Source organism: Larimichthys crocea, chromosome VI (assembly GCF_000972845.2).
Source record: "Larimichthys crocea isolate SSNF chromosome VI, L_crocea_2.0, whole genome shotgun sequence".
Taxonomy (NCBI): domain Eukaryota; kingdom Metazoa; phylum Chordata; class Actinopteri; family Sciaenidae; genus Larimichthys; species Larimichthys crocea.
The window spans coordinates 25,645,036-25,665,035 of record NC_040016.1 but is presented as its reverse complement, the minus strand read 5'-3'; the positions used below and the strand labels follow the sequence as shown (position 1 = coordinate 25,665,035).

The following is a 20,000-nucleotide window of genomic DNA, read 5'->3' as shown; positions in this document are numbered from 1 at the left end:
GAACATCGGGGGATGCTGTACCAACTGAGCAAAATGACACCTCAGCCTCTAATGTTTTTGTATTGTGTAAGATGATCAGTCAGTTATCAGCGTGCCTGTGTTGCAGCGTGTCGGGCCGAAGATGTTGGACCACGAGGGGAAGGAGGTTCCAGGAAATCGAGGCTATAAATACTTTGGAGCAGCCAGAGACCTGCCCGGAGTCCGAGAGCTGTTTGAGAAGGAGCGTACGTAAACAGTCTTTACTTCCTTTCACATCAAACCATCATCACTGTACCATTGTCTGACTGGTCCTCACCGATCATGTGACTCCCAGCTGCCCCTGTGCTGAGGAAGACAAGGGCGGAGCTGATGAAGGAGGTGGATGCAGAGTACTACGGATACAGAGACGAAGACGACGGTGTGCTGCTTCCCCTGGAGGCACAATACGAGAAACAAGGTAGATTATTTATAATGTTTCATAATCCAACAGATTATTTATGTTTCATAATCCAACAGATTATTTATGTTTCATAATCCAACACATTTATGTTTCATAATCCAACAGATTATTTATAATGTTTCATAATCCAACAGATTATTTATGTTTCATAATCCAACAGATTATTTATAATGTTTCATAATCCAACAGATTATTTATAATGTTTCATAATCCAACAGATTATTTATAATGTTTCATAATCCAACAGATTATTTATAATGTTTCATAATCCAACAGATTATTTATAATGTTTCATAATCCAACAGATTATTTATAATGTTTCATAATCCAACAGATTATTTATAATGTTTCATAATCCAACAGATTATTTATAATGTTTCATAATCCAACAGATTATTTATAATGTTTCATAATCCAACAGATTATTTATAATGTTTCATAATCCAACAGATTATTTATAATGTTTCATAATCCAACAGATTATTTATGTTTCATAATCCAACAGATTATTTATAATGTTTCATAATCCAACAGATTATTTATAATGTTTCATAATCCAACAGATTATTTATAATGTTTCATAATCCAACAGATTATTTATAATGTTTCATAATCCAACAGATTATTTATAATGTTTCATAATCCAACAGATTATTTATAATGTTTCATAATCCAACAGATTATTTATAATGTTTCATAATCCAACAGATTATTTATAATGTTTCATAATCCAACAGATTATTTATAATGTTTCATAATCCAACAGATTATTTATAATGTTTCATAATCCAACAGATTATTACATTTTCATAAATCTGATTGACACACTGTGCAGCACGAGTCAGTTCACTAATAGTGTGTTCTCTGTGTGTTCTGTACAGCTGTGTTGGAGGCGGTGCAGAGGTGGAGAACAGAGAGAGAGTCTCGTCTGTCCGGAGAAAAGGAGGAGGAGGAGGAGGAGGAGAGCATCTACGCTGTCCACAACGAGGTGGTGAACTCTTCCTTCACTTTCTAAGGCTTCTCAAGGATTTTCCAGGGTTTTCCAGGGCTCTATAGAACTCAAGCTTAGTTTTAGTTGAGGTTAAAAAATAGATATTTGATTGACAGCTGGCGGCCTGCGTGTTGGTGGGCGGAGCTGTCTGTGTAACTTCTTGTCAACTAGGTATGTTTATTTTGTGTGTGCTTGCAGCCTGACGATGAAGACGAGAACCGGGAGGAGCCAGAGACAGAGGAGGGCGGAGTCTCCTTCATGGCACACGTACCTGTACCCTCACAGAAAGAGGTGAGACTCAACACCTGTCTCTCTGACCTGTCTCTCTGACTTTTCTCTCTCTGTTTCTTTGACCTGTCTTTCTGACCTGTCTCTCTCTTTCTTTGACCTGACTGTCCGACCTGTCTCTATCTCTGATCTGTCTGTCTGACCTGTCTGTCTCTTAGGTGGAGGAGGCTCTGGTGAGGAGGAAGAAGATGGAGTTGTTGCAGCGTTATGCCAGCGAGACTCTTCAGGCTCAGAGTCAGACAGCCAGAACTCTGCTGGGACTCTAACCTGTCTGTCTGACACACCTGTCTGTCTGATACCTATCTCTTGTTGATGTAAATAAATATGGACTACTTTTTATACTCAAACTGTTTGGTATTTAAACTTTCTTCAGCTCATTCTTTCTCCAGTTTTTATTCACCAAACCCATACACACAGACACGTGTGTGTGTGTGTGTGTGTGTGTGTATTCAAGTTTAAGTCAACTTTATTATCAATGCTGCCATACAGGACATATATACAAGCTCAAAGATATCCAAGAAAAGACAGTGGCAAATCTGAAAGATATAAATAATATAAATATGGTGGAATGAACAGTATAAACAGAAACAACAGTCATCAACAACAGTATCAGTGTGGCAATATGGCACAGTATAAACAGAATTATCAGTATAAATATAAATATGGCACTATAGACAATTTACAGTATAAACAGTAAGGGCTATCAAAAATAAAACATGTATACAGTGTAAACAGTTGGTGTACAGCAGTTGACTGTACACAGTGCAATTTGGTTTGCAAGTGTTTTTTAGACTGTAAAAGTGGCTGGGAGGGAGTTCAGCATCCTGATGGCCTGGTGGATGAAGCTGTCTCTCAGTCTGCTGGTTCTCGCCCAGAGGCTGGTGCTGCTCACTCTCTCCACAGGAGCACCGTTGATGGTCAGTGGAGAGTGCTGGGTGGACAATCTTCTTTGTCTTCTCCATGTTTAGAGAGAGATTGCTGTCTCAATTGCTCTGATTTTGGCGATGTTACGTAAGTGGAAGAATGCAGTCCTCGAAATTTGTTTTATGTGACGTTAAAGGACAAATCCTGATCAAAAACAACTCCAAGATTCTTTACAGTGGAGCTGGAGGCCAGGGTGATCCCATCTAAAGTAACTAAGTCTCTAGAAAGAGAGTTTCTGAGGTGTTTGGGTCCAATTACAAGAACTTCAGTTTTGTCTGAATTTAACATCAAAAAATTGTAGGTCATCCAACTTTTTATATCCTTAAGGCATGCTTGGAGTTTAGTTAACTGATTGGTTGCATCAGGCTTGATCGATAAATATAATTGGGTGTCGTCAGCATAACAATGAAAGTTGATAGAGTGATTCCTAATAATGTTCCCTAAAGGAAGCATATATAAACTGAATAGAAGTGGTCCAAGTACAGAACCTTGTGGGACTCCATGACAAACTTTGGTCTGCATGGAGGATTCATCATTGACGTGAACAAACTGAGATCGATCTAAAAAATACGATTTAAACCAGCTTAGGGCGGTTCCTTTGATGCCAATTTGATGTTCCAGTCTCTGTAAAAGAATTTGATGGTCAATGGTGTCAAATGCAGCACTAAGATCTAACAGGACAAGTACAGAGATGAGTCCTTTGTCTGATGCCATTAGGAGGTCATTTGTAACTTTGACTAATGCGGTCTCTGTGCTATGATGCACTCTAAATCCTGACTGAAAATCCTCAAATAGACTATTGTTATGGAGAAAGTCACACAGCTGATTAGCTACAGCTTTCTCAAGTATCTTAGACAGAAAGGGAAGGTTTGATATCGGTCTGTAGTTGGCTAAGACCTCTGGGTCTAGAGTGGGCTTTTTAAGAAGAGGTTTAATTACAGCTACCTTAAAGGACTGTGGTACATATCCTGATAATAAAGACAGATTAATCATATCCAATAAAGAATGACTAACTACAGGTAAAACATCCTTGAGCAGCCTGGTTGGGATGGAGTCTAAGAGACAGGTTGACGGCTTAGCTGCAGAAATGATTAAAGTTATTTGATGAAGGTCGATGGGAGAAAAACAGTCTAAATACATATCAGGTTTTACAGCTGTTTCCAAACTTGCTGTATCAGAATGCAGATCAATGCCTGTTGAGGGCAAGAGGTGATGGATTTTGTCTCTAATAGTTATAATTGTAAATGTAAAGTAATAAATATAGACTGTACAGTATGAGTGTAGTGATGATATTTACATGATTTATAATTTACAGATATTATACAGGTGATGTGACTGACATTTTGTGTCTAGTGTTAGCTGCTCCTCAAGGGGAGAAGTTTAAACAGTTTGTGTCCGGGGTGTGATGGGTCTGCAGAGATGTTACAGGTACAGGTTCTGGATAGAGGGCAGGCTGACACTGATCATTTTCTCTGCAGACCTTATTGTCTGTTTCAGTCTGTTCTTGTCCTGTTTGGTGGATCCAAACCAAACAGTGATGGAAGAACAGAGAACAGACTGAATGATGGCAGAGAGACACAGCAGCAGAAAATCATTAAATAACTATAAACTGTAATGGAGATATGGCAGCAGAAATGATGATGATGATATCAATAAAAATAATAATAATAATATATGTAGTGGACATCATCAGGGCCACAGCAGCAGCCTTGATCCATGAGAAGCTGATGAGTTAGTAACATGAGCCCAGTGCATCATAAGAAGTCTAATCCTATGGCAGCATAACTAAGGGATGACCTGAGCCAGCACTAACTATAAGCTCTATCAAAGAGGAAAGTCTTCAGTCTACTCTTAAAGGTGTTGACCGTGTCTGCCTCCTGAACCCAGAAAGGTAGTTTGTTCCACAGTAGAGGGGCCTGATAGCTGAAAGCTCTGGCTCCCAATCTACTTTTGGAGACTATAGGAACCACAAGGAACCACAAGGAACCCAGCGTCCTGAGAGCGCAGTGTTCTAGAGGGGTAGTAAGGTACTACGAGCTCTTTTAGATATGATGGTGCCTGACCATGAAGAGCTTTGTAAGTAAGGAGAAGAATTTTAAAAACAAAATATATCAACAGAGCAAATGAAAACATTAAATGATCTGTCTGTCTGTCTGTCTGTCTGTCTCTGTCCTCTTCTCTGTGTCTCATGTGGTTTCAATCTGGCAGCTGATTGGTTGATTGGTGGCAGCATTCTGCAGCATGTGATTGGCTGATTAGTGGCTGAACGCTGCATGTGATGTCATGTGAGGAGAACTGTCAGCCACATTTAATCAGAGAGAGAGAGGGTGTGTGTGTGTGTGTGTGTGTGTGTGTGTGTGTGTGTGTGTGTGTTGTCGTGGTGACAGAAGAACATGAAGAACTTTATTTAAACGATGAGTTTGAAACATTGCAGGATCATCAACCAAAAATCAACCAATGTCCTGGTCCCGGTCCCGGTCCCGGTCCTGGTCCTGCTCCCGGCCCCAGTCCTGCTTCTGGTCCTGCTCCTGGTCCTGGTCCTGGTCCTGGTCCCTGGCTCGGTGTTTAGAGTCTGGAGTTTAGACACAGAGACAGTCTGTGATGTTGCAGCTCCTTCCCCCAATGACATCACAGCTGTGTCAGTATAAAGGAGCAGCAGACAGCTGGTCTCTGACAGACAGACAGGCATCATGTGGTGTCGCGGCTTCCTGCAGCAGACGGTCAGGTCCATGTCGAGCAGCAGACAGGTCAGTGTGAGAGAGAGAGAGACAGGTACTCACCTTCTTTATGAGTTCTCACTGACCTTTCTCTCTGACCTGTCTCTTTCTCTGACCTATCTGTCTCTGACCTGTCTCTTTCTCTGACCTGTCTCTTTCTCTGACCTATCTGTCTCTCTCTAACCTGTCCCTCTCTGACCTGTCTTATTCTTTGATCTGTCTCTCTCTCTCTCCGACCTGTCTTTTTCTTTGGCCTGTCTCTTTCTCTCTGACCTATCTCTCTCTGACCTATCTGTCTCTGACCTGTCTGCCTCTGACCTGTCTGTCTCTGACCTGTCTGTCTCTGACCTGTCTTTTTCTTTGACCTGTCTCTTTCTCTGACCTATCTGTCTCTGACCTATCTGTCTCTGACCTGTCTCTCTCATTGACCCATCTGTCTCTTTGACCTGTCTCTTTCATTGACCCATCTGTCTCTGACCTGTCTCTCTCTCTCTGACCTGTCTGTCTCTGACATGTCTCTCTCTCTAACCTGTCTGTCACTGGCCTGTCTCTCTCTCTCTGACCTGTCTGTCTCTGACCTGTCTGTCTCTCTGACCTGTCTCTCTCATTGACCCATCTGTCTCTCTGATCTGCCTCTCTCTGACCTGTCTCTCTCTCTGATTTGTCTCTCTCTCTGACACGTCTGTCTCTGACCTGTCTCTCTCTCTGATCTGTCTCTCTCTGACCTGTCTCTTTCTCTGACCTGTCTCTCTCTCTCTCTGACCTGTCTCTCTCTCTGATCTGTCTCTCTTTCTCTAACCTGTCTGTCTCTGGCCTGTCTCTCTCTCTCTGACCTGTCTGTCTCGACCTGTCTCTCTCTCTTTAACCTGTCTGTCTCTGGCCTGTCTCCCTCTCTCTGACCTGTCTGTCTCTGGCCTGTCTCTCTCTCTCTGATCTCTCTCTCTCTGACCTGTCTCTCTCATTGACCCATCTGTCTCTCTGATCTGCCTCTCTCTAACCTGTCTGTCTCTGGCCTGTCTCTCTCTCTCTGACCTGTCTCTTTCTCTGACCTGTCTGTCTCTGACCTGTCTCTCTCTCTCTCTGACCTGTCTCTCTCTCTCTCTGACCTGTCTGTCAGGCAGGCATCCTCTTCGATGTGGATGGCGTCCTCATTCGTGGCGGTTCGGTGATTCCGGCAGCTCGTCGAGCGTTTCAGAAACTTCTGGACCGAAACAACAACTTCCTGTTTCCTGTCGTGTTCGTCACTAACGCAGGAAGCTGTCAGAGACATCACAAGGCACAACAGCTGTCTCACCTGCTGGAGGTCCAGGTAGGACAGACAGGAGGGAGGATCTGAGCTGACAGGAGGGATAGTGATGAGCACTGTGAACATCATCATCTGTTCATGTTAGATAATAAGATTTGTTTTGCTGTGATTGGATAAACTCAGTCATGTGACCCCTCTCTCTCTGTAGATCGCCCCGGAGCAGGTCGTTCTTTCCCATAGTCCTTTGCAGCTGTTGAAGACTTTCCATGATAAATGCGTCCTGGTGTCTGGACAGGGACCAGTGACGGACATCGCCAACACGTATCCTTCACCTCTGACCTCTGACTGGTTGCTTCTCCACAGTGACAGCAGCTGAGGCTCATGGGTAATGTAGTATTCAGAGACAGTGTTTGAGTCCTGAGTGCAGCGTCAGTCTGGGCTTCAGGAACGTCATAAGTGTCGAGCAGCTCAGAGAACATCACCCCCTGTTGGACATGGTGGACCACAGCAGGAGACCGAGATTACCTGTAAGTCCTGCACCTGGACTGGTGACATCAGGAAGTCAGTGCATAAACATGTTTGAGTGGACAGGTATCTGTCTGTTTGAAGCTTCACATATTTCTAATGAATCACGTGAGCAGGTCAACATGTTTTATTCACAGACACGTTTGTATTTATTTCATGTATTGTATTTATTTTATGTATTGTATTTATTTTATGTATTTTGTTTCAGTCATCTCTGGAGATTCTCCCCAAAATACAAGGTAACATCTTACAACTTACATGTTACATGTTTACCTTGTATATGTTAAACATGTTTAATATGTTAAATATGTTAATATGTTACCCCACTCTTATTTTAGTCTGGACTTTTTCGCACTGACTTCCTATGTTGCTGTAGCCATCATCTTGTTCGGAGAGCCAGTCAGGTGGGAGACCAACCTGCAGCTGCTGATTGATGTGCTCCTGACCAATGGGAGTCCTGGTAGTGTGTACGATCCTCAGCTGACGGCTCAGCTCCCTGTGCTTGCCTGTAACATGGACCTGATGTGGATGGCAGAGGCCCCGTCACCACGGTAAACCAACACTCCACAGGAAGTCAGACATACATTATGTTGAGTTTTGACCCCGCCATGTTGCTGTAGGTTTGGTCACGGGATGTTCCTGCTGTGTCTGGAGTCGGTCTACAGGAAGCTGACAGGTCGAGAGCTCCAGTACCAGGCGTTGCTAGGAAAACCCAGTCTACTCACGTACCAGTACGCCGAGCACCTGCTGAGGCAGCAGAACCACGACCGCAAGCTAACCACCATCTATGCTGTGGGGTAACCAAATTGTCCGTAACACCGTCTACACTGTGGGGTAACCAAACTGTCCATAACACCGTCTACTCTGTGGGGTAATCAAACTGTCCATAACACCGTCTACACTGTGGGATAACCAAACTGTCTCCATCTTGTTGGCTAGTGACAACCTAATGACGGATATCTACGGTGCTAACCTGTACAACCATTACCTGGCTCAACAACAGACTACCATGACGACCACTAAGAAACTTGTTGCCCAGGGAACAGGGAGTCATGTGACAATGGCTATGGTGGAGGAGGAGCTGGTGTCTACTGCTGCTCAGTGTCACTCCATACTGGTACTTTTTGTTATGACCTATCAGTACTAACAGTGACAGTGACATCACATAGTCTTGACAGGAGTAATTCATGAATGTTTGACAGTTTAAAAGATAAAATAAATAAATCAGTGATATTCTCAAAGTCCTTATGACATTTTGTTTTTGTTATAAAATAATCAAATGATTAACAAAGTTATTCACACCTGTCCTACCTGTCCTCAGGTGTGCACAGGTGTCTATAACCCTCGCTCCCCGTTGCCAAGCGACCAGAGCAGTGCAGTCACAGAGATGTTGTTCAACGGTCACAGAGACATGGTCCTGGAGCCAAACCTGGTAGAGCCAGGTCACGTGGTGGAGGACGTGGAGGCCGCCGTTGACCTGCTGCTGCAGCAGGAGAGCTGAACCATCAGAACCAGACTCACAGGATCCAGAACACAGACAGGATGAAAGTCTACTTCACGTGAACGGACACACATGTACGAATGGACAGACACGCCAAAATGTGAACAAGCGCTGACATCATCGCACCACGACAAACTGAAAATCTCTAAAAATAAAAGTCAATTAGGTAACAGAACAGCTGATCGTCATGCGTCATCATGAACACGTTTATTTCAGTTTGTTTGTTTTTATTTGTTGCTGAAATCGTTTCAATGTTTACATAACTCCATGTGTCAGCTGATGTTAACAGATTAGCTTTGTTGTCTTTAACTCTTGAACCTTCTATGGCCCTTTATTAAGTAATAATAATGATTGTCAGGTCTCATTAATATTCATTGGTGCTCTGATTATTGAATCTGTCACATCAGTTTGACTTCAGGTTCAAAAACAGCTGAAGAAGAAAAACAACAAAATGTCTTAAAAAAAATCAATAAAGAATTCTCTTTAAAATCAACTTGTTTATTAGGTTAAAGTCTGTGTTGATTAAAGTGTCATTATATGTTTTATGAGCACTCACAGAAACCTAAACAACTAATACATTTAATATTTAAATTTAATTTAGTTTTTTAATTATTTAAAGTTGTATTGGAGCTTTCGACCAGATCACATGATCTTCCTCAGCTCCTTAACTGATAAATGTTTATTTTATCTGAAACCTTGATCATCACATCGCAGGAATAATAATTAGACCATTCACAAGGTGTCAAATAATTTATTATTATTAAAGAATTTTAATTCCATGAGCTTGTTTATCTGGACATAATGAGATAATGACTGATGACCTATTATTTATTTATCATTCACAATAACAGTGGAACGTGGACGTGGAAACAGCTCAGAGGAATTGAAAACACGGAAATTTAACCCTAAATATAAAAATAACGAAGCTGGCGGCAGTCCTCGGCTTCCGTAGAGTGACCTGCTCAACATGGCGGCAGCTTTAGGACATATTGGAACAGGAAGCGTGGAAACTGCTGCGCCTGCGCAGTGGCTGATCCCGGGTCCCTGTAAAGATGTCTGAGCAGGCGGGGAGGGAGCGGAGCGGAGGACCCGAAACAAACGGACAAAACCCGCGACTCTCCGCAACTTAACCGAACAAGGTAAGGGCGGGCGGCCCCACAGAGCCGCTCCGACGGCACCGACACGCGGCGGAAGGTTCCCGCCTTCAGATGAAACAGACTGAGTCCGCACAGGGCGGCTCGGTTCGGAGTAAAGGGCAGAAATAACGTGCAGGACGCTCGGCGCTGTGGCAGGGGCGTGTCCGCCATCTTGTCTGAGCAGTGGCGCCCAAACAGCAGCTGTCGCTCTGAGCAGGGAGCGCGCGCGCGGCGCGAAATGGCCGTTGGTGGCCGTTAATGACCGTTAATGACCGTTAGTGGCGGTAGCGGCTCCCTGCCGTTGTTTTTAAAGCACTTTAACCCGGTTCGGCCCCGCTGTGGACAGGTACCGACCACCGCGGGCTCTGTGTGTTCAGCCCGGGCTCCGGAGGAGCAGCCGCAGCTTTTTGTCCTCCTCCCCCCTCTCCTCCTCCTCCCCCCTCTCCTCCTCCTCCGTGTTTGTTTGGAAAGCCTGCTGTGCGCATGCGTGTAACCATGGCGCTTGTTTCTGCGTATGAGAAAGAAAAGATCAGATTAATTAAATTATCTTTAATTAAACACCGACAGACAGACAGGCTGCTGTCTGCGGCTCATCGATCACTATGATCACATCCAATCTCAGATCGATCACTTTGATCTTAATTAACCGAGCTGACGTCACAGACTGACATCAAACATATTTTACTTTGAAATAAGCCAATGATCGATCAAACTTCTCACACGTCAGTGAAAACATGACGTCATTACTCAACGAATCATCAACGGTCCGGTTCTGGTTCCGGTTCTGGTCCTCAAACAGCTGATGTTAGCAGTTAGCTACATTAGCACTGGATCCTCACTGTTAGCTGTGTTAGCTTTAGCTCTCCTGCTGCTGATCAATGTTTCCATCATGAAGTCTAAAAGTCACCTCGGTACTGACCCATCTGTGCTCCAGCCCGGTCCGGCTGCTGAGCCCGGTTCTGTTAGCATACTAACGGCAGATTCAGTTAGCAGCAGCTAATTAGCGTTAAGCTACTGTAGCGAGTGGTTATGCTAAAGCTAACTGAGACTTTAAAGAATCATTCAAAAATAAAATATAACATGTTTGATTCTTTGTTTTATTTTGAAAGGTAAAGTGAGTCTTCCTGTCTGGGCAGGTCGATGTCATTCTGACGAGCAGCTGAGATGTCCAATGACAGCCAGGGATCGGTGAAGGGGGAGGCGGCCATGATGCCATCTCCTTCTGTCCCCGCCTCCTCCCAGGGACCGCCCCTTTCTCCATCCAGCACCTCCAAACCACCTGAACTCCCAGGTACACCTGTCTGTCTCTCACCTGTCTGTCAGAACTCCCAGGTACACCTGTCTGTCTGTCTGTCTGTCTGTCTCAGATGAACTGGTCCAGGCTGGATGGTCTAAATGCTGGTCTCTCTCTCTGACCTGTCTGTCTCTCACCTGTCTGGTCTGTCTCAGATGAACTGGTCCAGGCTGGATGGTCCTAAGTGCGGGTCCTCCTCTCTCTGACCTGTCTGTCTCTCACCTGTCTGTCTGTCTGTCTCAGATGAACTGGTCCAGGCTGGATGGTCTAATGCGGGTCCTCCTCTCTGACCTGGTCTGTCGTCTACACCTGTCTGTCGTCTCAGATGAACTGTCCAGGCTGGATGGTCTAAGTGCTGGTCTCTCTCTCTGACCTGTCTGTCTCTCACCTGTCTGTCTGTCTGTCTCAGATGAACTGGTCCAGGCGGATGGCCTAAGTGCTGGCTCTCCTTCCTCTCTCTCTGTGTCGGTCTCTCACCTCTGTCGTCTTCTGCAGATGAACTGGTCCAGGCTGGATGGTCTAAGTGCTGGTCTCTCTCTCTGACCTGTCTGTCTCTCACCTGTTCTGTCTGTCTGTCTGTCTCAGATGAACTGGTCCAGGCTGGATGGTCTAAGTGCTGGTCTCTCTCTCTGACCTGTCTGTCTCTCACCTGTCTGTCTGTCTGTCTCAGATGAACTGGTCCAGGCTGGATGGTCTAAAGTGCTGTCCTCGAGAAACATGTATATTCCAAAAACAGATTCACCAATCAGAGCCTGTGGGAGGGCCAGGTGCTGGGCCACATGAATGTCGAATCGTGAGTAAGTGATTCACGACAGACCCAGATGTTAGTAACCACAAACTTTAATGGGAGAATGATGAAAGGTCAGTAAGTGTTAGTAACAGTATAGTAGTGCACTGTCTCTGCTTGCTGCTGGCTCCGGTCCTGTCCTGTCTTGTGTGTGTCTCCGTCTCCCTGCCTGATCTGTGTGTGTGTGTTGTGTGTGTGTGTGTGTGTGTGTGTGTGTGTGTGTGTCTCTCTCTCACTGCCTGTCTGTCTGTCTGTCTGTCTGTCTGTGTGTGTGTCTCTCACTGCCTGTCTGTCTGTCTGTCTGTCTGTCTGTGTGTGTGTGTGTGTCTCTCTCTCTGACTGCCTGTCTGTCTGTCTGTCTGTGTGTGTGTGTGTGTCTCTCTCTCTGCCTGCCTGTCTGTCTGTCTGTCTGTCTGTCTGTGTGTGTGTGTGTCTCTCACTGCCTGTCTGTCTGTCTGTCTGTGTGTGTGTGTGTGTCTCTCACTGCCTGTCTGTCTGTGTGTGTGTGTGTGTCTCTCACTGCCTGTCTGTCTCTCAGTCTGACCCTTTAGGTCTGAATGCAGCTCCAGCAGAGGGTGGAGATGGTAACCTTGGGAATGGTCAGAGGAAGAGGAGGGGCTCTGAGGAGCAGGGGGTGGGGCAGAACAGCTTCAAGCGAGCTAAGGTAAAGACACACACCTGGTCATGTGATGTCAGAGCCTGTGCAGTGAATCTTGGGTAACTGAGTCCTCTGTTTGTTTCCAGGTGGAGCCCACCACACCCATCTCTCCCAGCACGCCAGGAGTCAAACCCTGGAGCTCTGCCCCTGATGACAAACAGGCCCAAATGACCACGCCCACTACCCCGAGCCCCGCCCCTGCTCCGTACAGGCCAGCCGTGTGAGTACCGATGCCCGGCCCCTCCAAGCATGTTAGCTCGTTGGTCAAGGTGCTGTGCTCATGGACTTCCTGTTTTCAGGATCTACTGGGACTTGGACATCCAGACCAATGCTGTGATCAGAGAACACCCTCCTGCCAACCACCTGCCCCCCCACCCTGAGATCGAGCTGCAGAGGGCTCAGCTGGTCACCAAACTGAGGCAACACTACCACGAACTGTGCCACCAGAGAGAAGGTACGCCACACCTGAGAGGGAGGTTCACACCACACCTGACTATATCTCTGCCTGTCTGTCTCTGTTCTCTGTCTGTGACTTGTCTGTCTCTCTCTGACCTGTCTGTTGTTCAGGTATTGATCCGCCCCGGGAGTCGTTCAATCGTTGGTTACTGGAGAGGAAGGTGATCGACAAAGGTCAAGACCCCTTACTGCCGAGCGACTGTGACCCCATCATCTCCCCATCCATGTTTAGAGAGGTCATGAACGATATTCCCATCAGGTACCTGTCTGTCTCTGACCTGTCTTTCTGTCTCTGACCTGTCTGTCTGTCTCTGACCTGGCTGTCTCTGACCTGTCACAGGTTGTCTCGTATCAAGTATAAGGAGGAAGCTCGGAAGCTGCTGTTTAAATACGCTGAAGCCGCCAAAAAGATGATCGACTCCAGGTAGGTCCCAGCAGACCAATCACAGGTTTGTTCTGCTGATGACATAACCAGGTGGGTGGACTCTAACCTGTGACATGTGACCTGTGCAGGAATGCGAGTCCGGAGAGCAGGAAGGTGGTGAAGTGGAACGCTGAGGACACTATGAACTGGCTGCGCCGAGATCACTCCGCCAGCAAGGAGGACTACATGGTAACCTGTGACCTTTGACCTCTGCTGGCCTGATGTCTTCACATGATCACTAATGTGTGTGTGTGTGTGTGTGTGTAGGACCGTCTGGAGCACCTGAGGCAGCAGTGCGGTCCACACGTTGCCGCTGTCGCCAGAGACTCTGTGGAGGGAATCTGCTCCAAGATCTACCAGCTGTCTGCAGAGTACAGCCGGCGCCTGAGACACACACACCTGAGCCTGCTGCAGGACCCCCCCACAGGTACACACACACACACCTGAGCCTGCTGCAGGACCCCCCCACAGGTACACACACACACACACACACACCTGAGCCTGCTGCAGGACCCCTCCACAGGTACACACACACACACACACACACACACTTGAGCCTGCTGCAGGACCCCCCCACAGGTACACACACACACACACGACAAACCTGAGCTGCTGCGGACCCCGCACAGCAGACACAGGCACAACACACACAACTTGAGCCTGCCTGCAGGACCCTAGCCACGTACACACACACAACACCGTTGAGCCTGCTGCAGGACCTGCCCGACAGGTACAACACACACACACACACACGAGCCTGGAGCCCTGCACAGACACCACTTGCTCTGCAGGACCCCCCCCACAGGTACACACACCACACACACCTGAGGCCTGCTGCAGGACCACCGCCCACAGGTCCACCACACAGGCCTAACCCAAGCAGGAAACACGCACACACACTTGAGGGCCTGGCTGCAGGACCCCCCCACAAGGTACAGCACACCACACACACACACACAACAGCCACACACACACACACACACACACACTGTGAGGCCGAACCCCGTACACACACAACCACTGCCTGCTTCAGACGCTCCAGTAACAATTGGCTCTGCAGGACCACCCCACAGTTAACACACACACACACCACACCTAGCACCTTGACCTGCCAGGAAGCCGCCTCCACAGGTGTAAACACACACACACTAGCACACACACTTGACCTGCTGCAGGACGGGCCCCCACAGGTACAACACACACACACACACAGACTTTGAGCCTGGCTGGCATGGAACCCCCCAGCAGTACATCACACAGCACACGACCACACACCAGCTGTAGGTCGCTGGCTCAGACCGACCCCCACAGGTACACCACACACACACGGAGCATTCTGCATTACCACCCTCCACAGTAACACACACACACTTGAGCCTGCTGGCAGGACCCCCCACAGGTACATACATACACACACACACACACACACCTGAGGCCCTGCTGCAGGACCCCCTCCACAGGTACACACACAACACACGACCAACACACGCTCAACCACACACACTTGACTGCTGGCAATAAACCCCTCAAGGTACACACACACACACACACACACAACACACCACTTGAGCCTGCGGCAGGACACCTCCACAGTGACACACACACACACGACACACACACTTGAGACTGCTGCGAACCCCTCCCATACACCACATCACACTTGAGCCTGCTGCGGACCCCCACAGGGTACAACACACACACAACACACCTGAGCCTGCTGGAAGGACCCCCACACACAGACACACACAACCACACAAACCTACCCATCAACCCACACCCACACACAACCCACACAGCAACAACTGAGGCCTGCTGCAGGACCCCACCATGTACACACACACACACACACACACACCACCTGAGCCTGCTGCAGGACCCCCCCACAGTACACACAACACACACACTTGAGCCGTCTGCAGGACCCCGCCACAGGTACACACACACACACACCGTGAGGCTGACTGCAGGACCCCTCACAGGTACACAACACACACTGGCCCGTGAGAGGAATCCCCCCACAGGTACATACACACATCCACACACCTGAGCCCGCTGCAGGACCCCCAAGTACCAACACACCCATCTCTGAGAGAACCACACATACACACACACCCAACCTTAGCCTGCTACAGGACACCATCCAACATGTCACACACTCCAAACACACACACACACTTCGACACCGCTGACCCTCTGCAGGACCCCCTCACAGGTACCACACACACCAAAAACATGATTGCCTTCTGCTTGCAGAGACCCCCTCCAAGGTACACACACACATTGACTGTCCGCTGCCGGACCCCCCCACCGGTACACACACACCAGCACACTCATTTCACACCCATTTCACACACACACACCGTACCTCTCAGCCACACACACAGTGGCCACACACACAAACACACACACATGAGCCTGCTGCAGGAACCCCCCCCACAGGTACACACACACACACCACACACACTTGAGCCTGCTGCAGGACCCCCACAGGTACACACACACACACACACACCACCTGACCTGCTGCAGGACCCCCCACAGGTACACACCACACACACCTGAGCCTGCTGCAGGACCCCTCCACAGGTACAACACACACTGATCCTGCCTCAGACCCCCCACAGGTACACCCACACACACACACCTTGAGTCCTGGCTCAGGACCCCTCCACAGGTACACACACACACCACACACACCACCCTGCCGCGCAGGACCCCCCACAGGTTACAACACACACACAACACCAACCTGAGCCTGCTGCAGGACGCCCACAGGTACAGCACACACACACACCTGAGCCTGCTGCAGGACCCTCCACAGTACACCACACGTGAGCCTGCTGCAGGACACCCACAGTACAACACACAACACGCAGCACCACTGAGCCGCTGCAGACCCTCCACAGGTAGTACAACACACACACACACACACACACACACCTTGATGAGCCTGCTGGGCGACCCCCCCCAGTACACACACCACACACACACACACACTCCTGAGCCTGCTGGCATGACCCCCCCACAGTTACACACACACCCACACACACTGAGCCTGCTGCAGGAACCCCCCACAGGTGTACACACACACACACACACACACACCTGAGCCTGCTGCAGGACCCCCCACAGGTACAACACACCACACACCCTGAGCCTGCTGCAGGACCCCCCCACAGGTACACACACAACACAAACAACACACTGAGGCCTGCTCGGCAGACCCCCCACAGGTACACACACACACACACACACACCACACACAACACACACACACACACACACACACACACACACACACACACCTGAGCCTGCTGCAGGACCCCCCCACAGGTACACACACAGTTATGGTGTGCCGTTTGTTGATGTGTATCGTGTCTGTGTGTTCAGAGGCGTGTGCGTCCCCTCAGCAGTCCCGGTTGGTGTACTGTTACCCGGTTCGTCTGGCGCTGCCATCTCCGCCACTCCCTCGAGTTGAGCTGCACTTTGAGAACGACGTGGCCTGTCTGCGCTTCAGAGGGGAGATGGTCAAAGTCAACAGAGGACACTTCAGCAAACTGGTCAGTACCTGCGAGTACTTGGAGGACTGCAAGTACTCATCAGTACTTAGTCATATTTGAGAGTATGACAGTCACAATAAAAGCCTAAACAGGAAGTTAAAAAGAAAGGCCTGTTTCAAACTATATCCTGTGATGATCTGTCTGTCTGATCACCTGTCTGTTTGTTCACCTGTCTATCAGGAGTTGTTGTACAGGTACAGCTGTATAGACGATCCTCGCTTTGAGAAGTTCCTCTCCAGAGTTTGGTGCCTCCTCAAGAGATATCAGGTCAGCTGACCTTCTGTTAACTAATCAGCGTTTATCTGGCCTCACCTGGTAATTGGTGAATTAATGAGCCGTGTGTGTGTGTGCAGGTGATGTTTGGCAGCGGGGCTAACGAGGGGACAGGCCTGCAGGGGGCGCTGCCCGTGTCGGTGTTTGAGGCGCTGAACAGACAGTTCGGAGTTTCCTTCGAGTGTTTTGCTTCACCGCTCAACTGTTACTTCAAACAGTTTAGCTCCGCCTTCCCTGACATCGACGGCTTCTTTGGATCCAGAGGGTGAGACAGGTGTTCCGCACTGAGTCTGTTTACCTGTGAGGGTGAGACAGGTGTTCTACACTGAGTCTGTTTACCTGTCTGTACTGCAGTATTTTCACTGTGTCTTTGTGTCCAGCCCGTTCCTGTCTTTCTGTCCGGTCAGCGGTTCCTTTGAAGCCAACCCTCCATTCTGTGAAGAACTGATGGACGCCATGGTGACGCACTTTGAGGTCAGTGCTGTTTTGGTTCAGAAGCAGGCCGTAGTGTTCAGAAGCAGGCCGTAGTGTTCAGAAGCAGGCCGTAGTGTTCAGAAGCAGCCTGTTCTGGTCTTGCAGGAGTTGTTGGATCAGTCCTCGGAGCCTCTGTCCTTCATCGTCTTCGTCCCTGAGTGGCGTGACCCGGTGACTCCGGCTCTGACCCGCATGGAGGGAAGTCGCTTCCTCCGTCACCAGCTGAGCGTCACGGCCTTCGAGCATGAGTATCGGTCTGGGAGCCAACACATCTGCAAGAGGTACTTCTACTGCACTGATAATGTACTCTCAGTACTTGTACAGTACTCATTACTCTGTATCTGTGTGTTTTCAGGGATGAGATGTACTACCGGGCGGTACATGGTACTGCAGTACTTTTCCTTCAGAACGACGCCGGTTTTGCGAAGTGGGCTCCGACTCCAGAGCGTCTGGCTGAGCTGACGGCGGCATATCGCCCGTCCCCCTCCAACCCCTCTTCCTTGTCCTCTCCTGGCCCCGCCCACATCACTCCCGGAGACAGAGACTCCACCCCCAAGCCCTGTGATAGGCCACAGAGCGCCGTGATGTCACCTGGTGGCCATGACAACGACAACAACAACAACAACAACAGCAGCAGCAGTAGCAGTAGCAGCAGCAGCAGCAGTCCTCGAGACAAGATGGCTGCTGTGTAGTGGGCGGGGCCTGTAGTATTTCCCAGAGTTCCTTTGTTCTGACCGTCGTCTCGTCCTCACCAGCACCTGTAGCACATCCTGTCCGCATACCCACAATGCCGCTCTGCCACCAGCAGGGTTAACCCTGTTGTTGCTGGTTCGCCCTGCTGGTCTGCCCCCCCACTTCACATCCGCTCTTCTGATTGGTCGAAGCTCTGACTTCACAGATCCTGTTTCTTAGCAACAAGCAGCACAGTCAACAGAAGATTTAATTCATCAGCGAGCCGCCGCATGTCGGAGCTCCAGCAATAAAAACATGTGATGTCATCTGTGATGTCACTGGTCCTCCAGGTCACTGGAGGGCTTCTGATTGGTCCCCACACCGACAGGGCTTGGTGATTGGTCGACAAGGCAGCTAACGTTTCTATTGGACTTTCTTTGTTGAGTTGGACAGAATCCAGTGATGTCCAGTGCCAGGCTCCGCCCCCTCAGGACAGCCTGGCCAATCGGTGTCAGGCAGATATGGAGGCAGAGCCTGAGGTCACGATCGCTGGAGGAAGGAGGCGGAGTCAGAACCGGGACTCATCAGACTTCCTGTGATGTCATGATCAGACAGGAAGTGTGTAGGCGGAGCTGCTGGAGTGACATCATGGTTCCTCCCACCAGCAGCTAGCTGCCTGCCCTGTGACTGGCTGACGAGCTGTCCTATCAGGCGTCTCCGTGTAGATAGTGTACAGTCAAACTGATCTGAAGTCAATGTTCCATCTATGAGTTAATTTAACGTTTAAACAACGTTTGTTTTGTGTTTCTGTAGTTTGTTTAAACTAAACCAAAGTGTTATGAAGAGAACCTATTGTCTGTTCACGAGTCAGCGCCAGAACCTCCACCTGACCCCCCTCCCCTGACCCCCCTCCCCTGACCCTCTCTCATTCTTCTTGTTTCTTTCTTTCACTTCATTCTCACGTTTTGTTGTACATTAACTCTCCCGGATTCTTCTGGACTCTCCCGGACTCTTCTGGACTCTCCCGGACTCTTCTGGACTCTCCCGGACTCTGGTTCTGGTGTTCGTGTTCCTCAGTGTATTTTCAGGCCGAGTCTTTGGCGCTGCTGAGCTTCTCGCCAAGCGTTTGTTCAACATGACGTTTGTTTTAAAGGAGCAGTCCTCATTTGGTGTAACGTTGGTGTAACGTTGTGGGAACGTGATTCTGTCTTAGATGGAGCGATGCTAGCAATTTCCCTCTGCTACCAGTCTTTGTGCTAAGCTAGGCTAACGTGACTGTTCCTTTAAATCGCGGCGTTCCGCCACCAAAGAGACAAACGAGTTTAAATCAGAGGACACGAGACCAACTGACCGGAACTCGACTCTTAACTTTATTAATCTGATGACAGTTTATATTTTTAATTATCTTGACATGAAGAAAGTTTCATGACGACGACGTAAAGATTAGTTTCACACTTGAAGATGACGTCTTCACGTTTGATCAAACCAGATACTTTTTTAAAAAACGTCTTTGATGGCGGCGGGGTCCTCACAGCTGGAGAATGTAAATACAGTCTGTTCTTTATCTGCCTGCAGACAAACTGCAACTTCACCTCCCAGTAAAAATATATCCAACCAGTCACGTCTGTCTGTCTC

The 20,000-nt window shown here is 48.4% G+C and overlaps 3 protein-coding genes across 3 annotated transcripts in view; all 3 read left to right on the top strand.

Annotated features, from left to right (window-relative positions):
- isy1 (ISY1 splicing factor homolog) overlaps window positions 1-2,065 on the top strand; it is a 7,299-nt gene extending 5,234 nt beyond the window's left edge. The window contains exons 7-11 of the mRNA XM_019265243.2: window positions 107-224; window positions 314-436; window positions 1,321-1,427; window positions 1,629-1,721; window positions 1,877-2,065. Of these exons, the coding sequence (XP_019120788.2) occupies window positions 107-224; window positions 314-436; window positions 1,321-1,427; window positions 1,629-1,721; window positions 1,877-1,984 (549 nt within the window). The 3' untranslated portion in view covers window positions 1,985-2,065. The remainder of the gene's footprint in view (window positions 1-106; window positions 225-313; window positions 437-1,320; window positions 1,428-1,628; window positions 1,722-1,876) is intronic.
- Window positions 2,066-4,882: 2,817 nt separating this feature from the next.
- LOC104933140 (haloacid dehalogenase-like hydrolase domain-containing 5) lies at window positions 4,883-9,108 on the top strand. The gene is made up of 9 exons (XM_019265228.2): window positions 4,883-5,389; window positions 6,477-6,668; window positions 6,814-6,926; window positions 7,039-7,132; window positions 7,339-7,369; window positions 7,507-7,681; window positions 7,751-7,927; window positions 8,070-8,247; window positions 8,452-9,108. Exons 1-9 carry the CDS (start codon window positions 5,333-5,335, stop codon window positions 8,629-8,631), a joined length of 1,197 nt encoding a protein of 398 aa, XP_019120773.1. The 5' UTR covers window positions 4,883-5,332; the 3' UTR covers window positions 8,632-9,108.
- A 270-nt stretch (window positions 9,109-9,378) lies between these two features.
- Window positions 9,379-19,982, top strand: pcif1 (phosphorylated CTD interacting factor 1). The gene is made up of 17 exons (XM_027279485.1): window positions 9,379-9,770; window positions 10,877-11,058; window positions 11,135-11,185; window positions 11,305-11,318; window positions 12,300-12,512; window positions 12,593-12,726; window positions 12,806-12,960; window positions 13,074-13,221; window positions 13,303-13,386; window positions 13,476-13,575; window positions 13,654-13,813; window positions 16,777-16,946; window positions 17,127-17,213; window positions 17,300-17,484; window positions 17,600-17,693; window positions 17,799-17,974; window positions 18,049-19,982. Exons 2-17 carry the CDS (start codon window positions 10,932-10,934, stop codon window positions 18,383-18,385), a joined length of 2,235 nt encoding a protein of 744 aa, XP_027135286.1. The 5' UTR covers window positions 9,379-9,770; window positions 10,877-10,931; the 3' UTR covers window positions 18,386-19,982.
- Window positions 19,983-20,000: the final 18 nt, after the last annotated feature.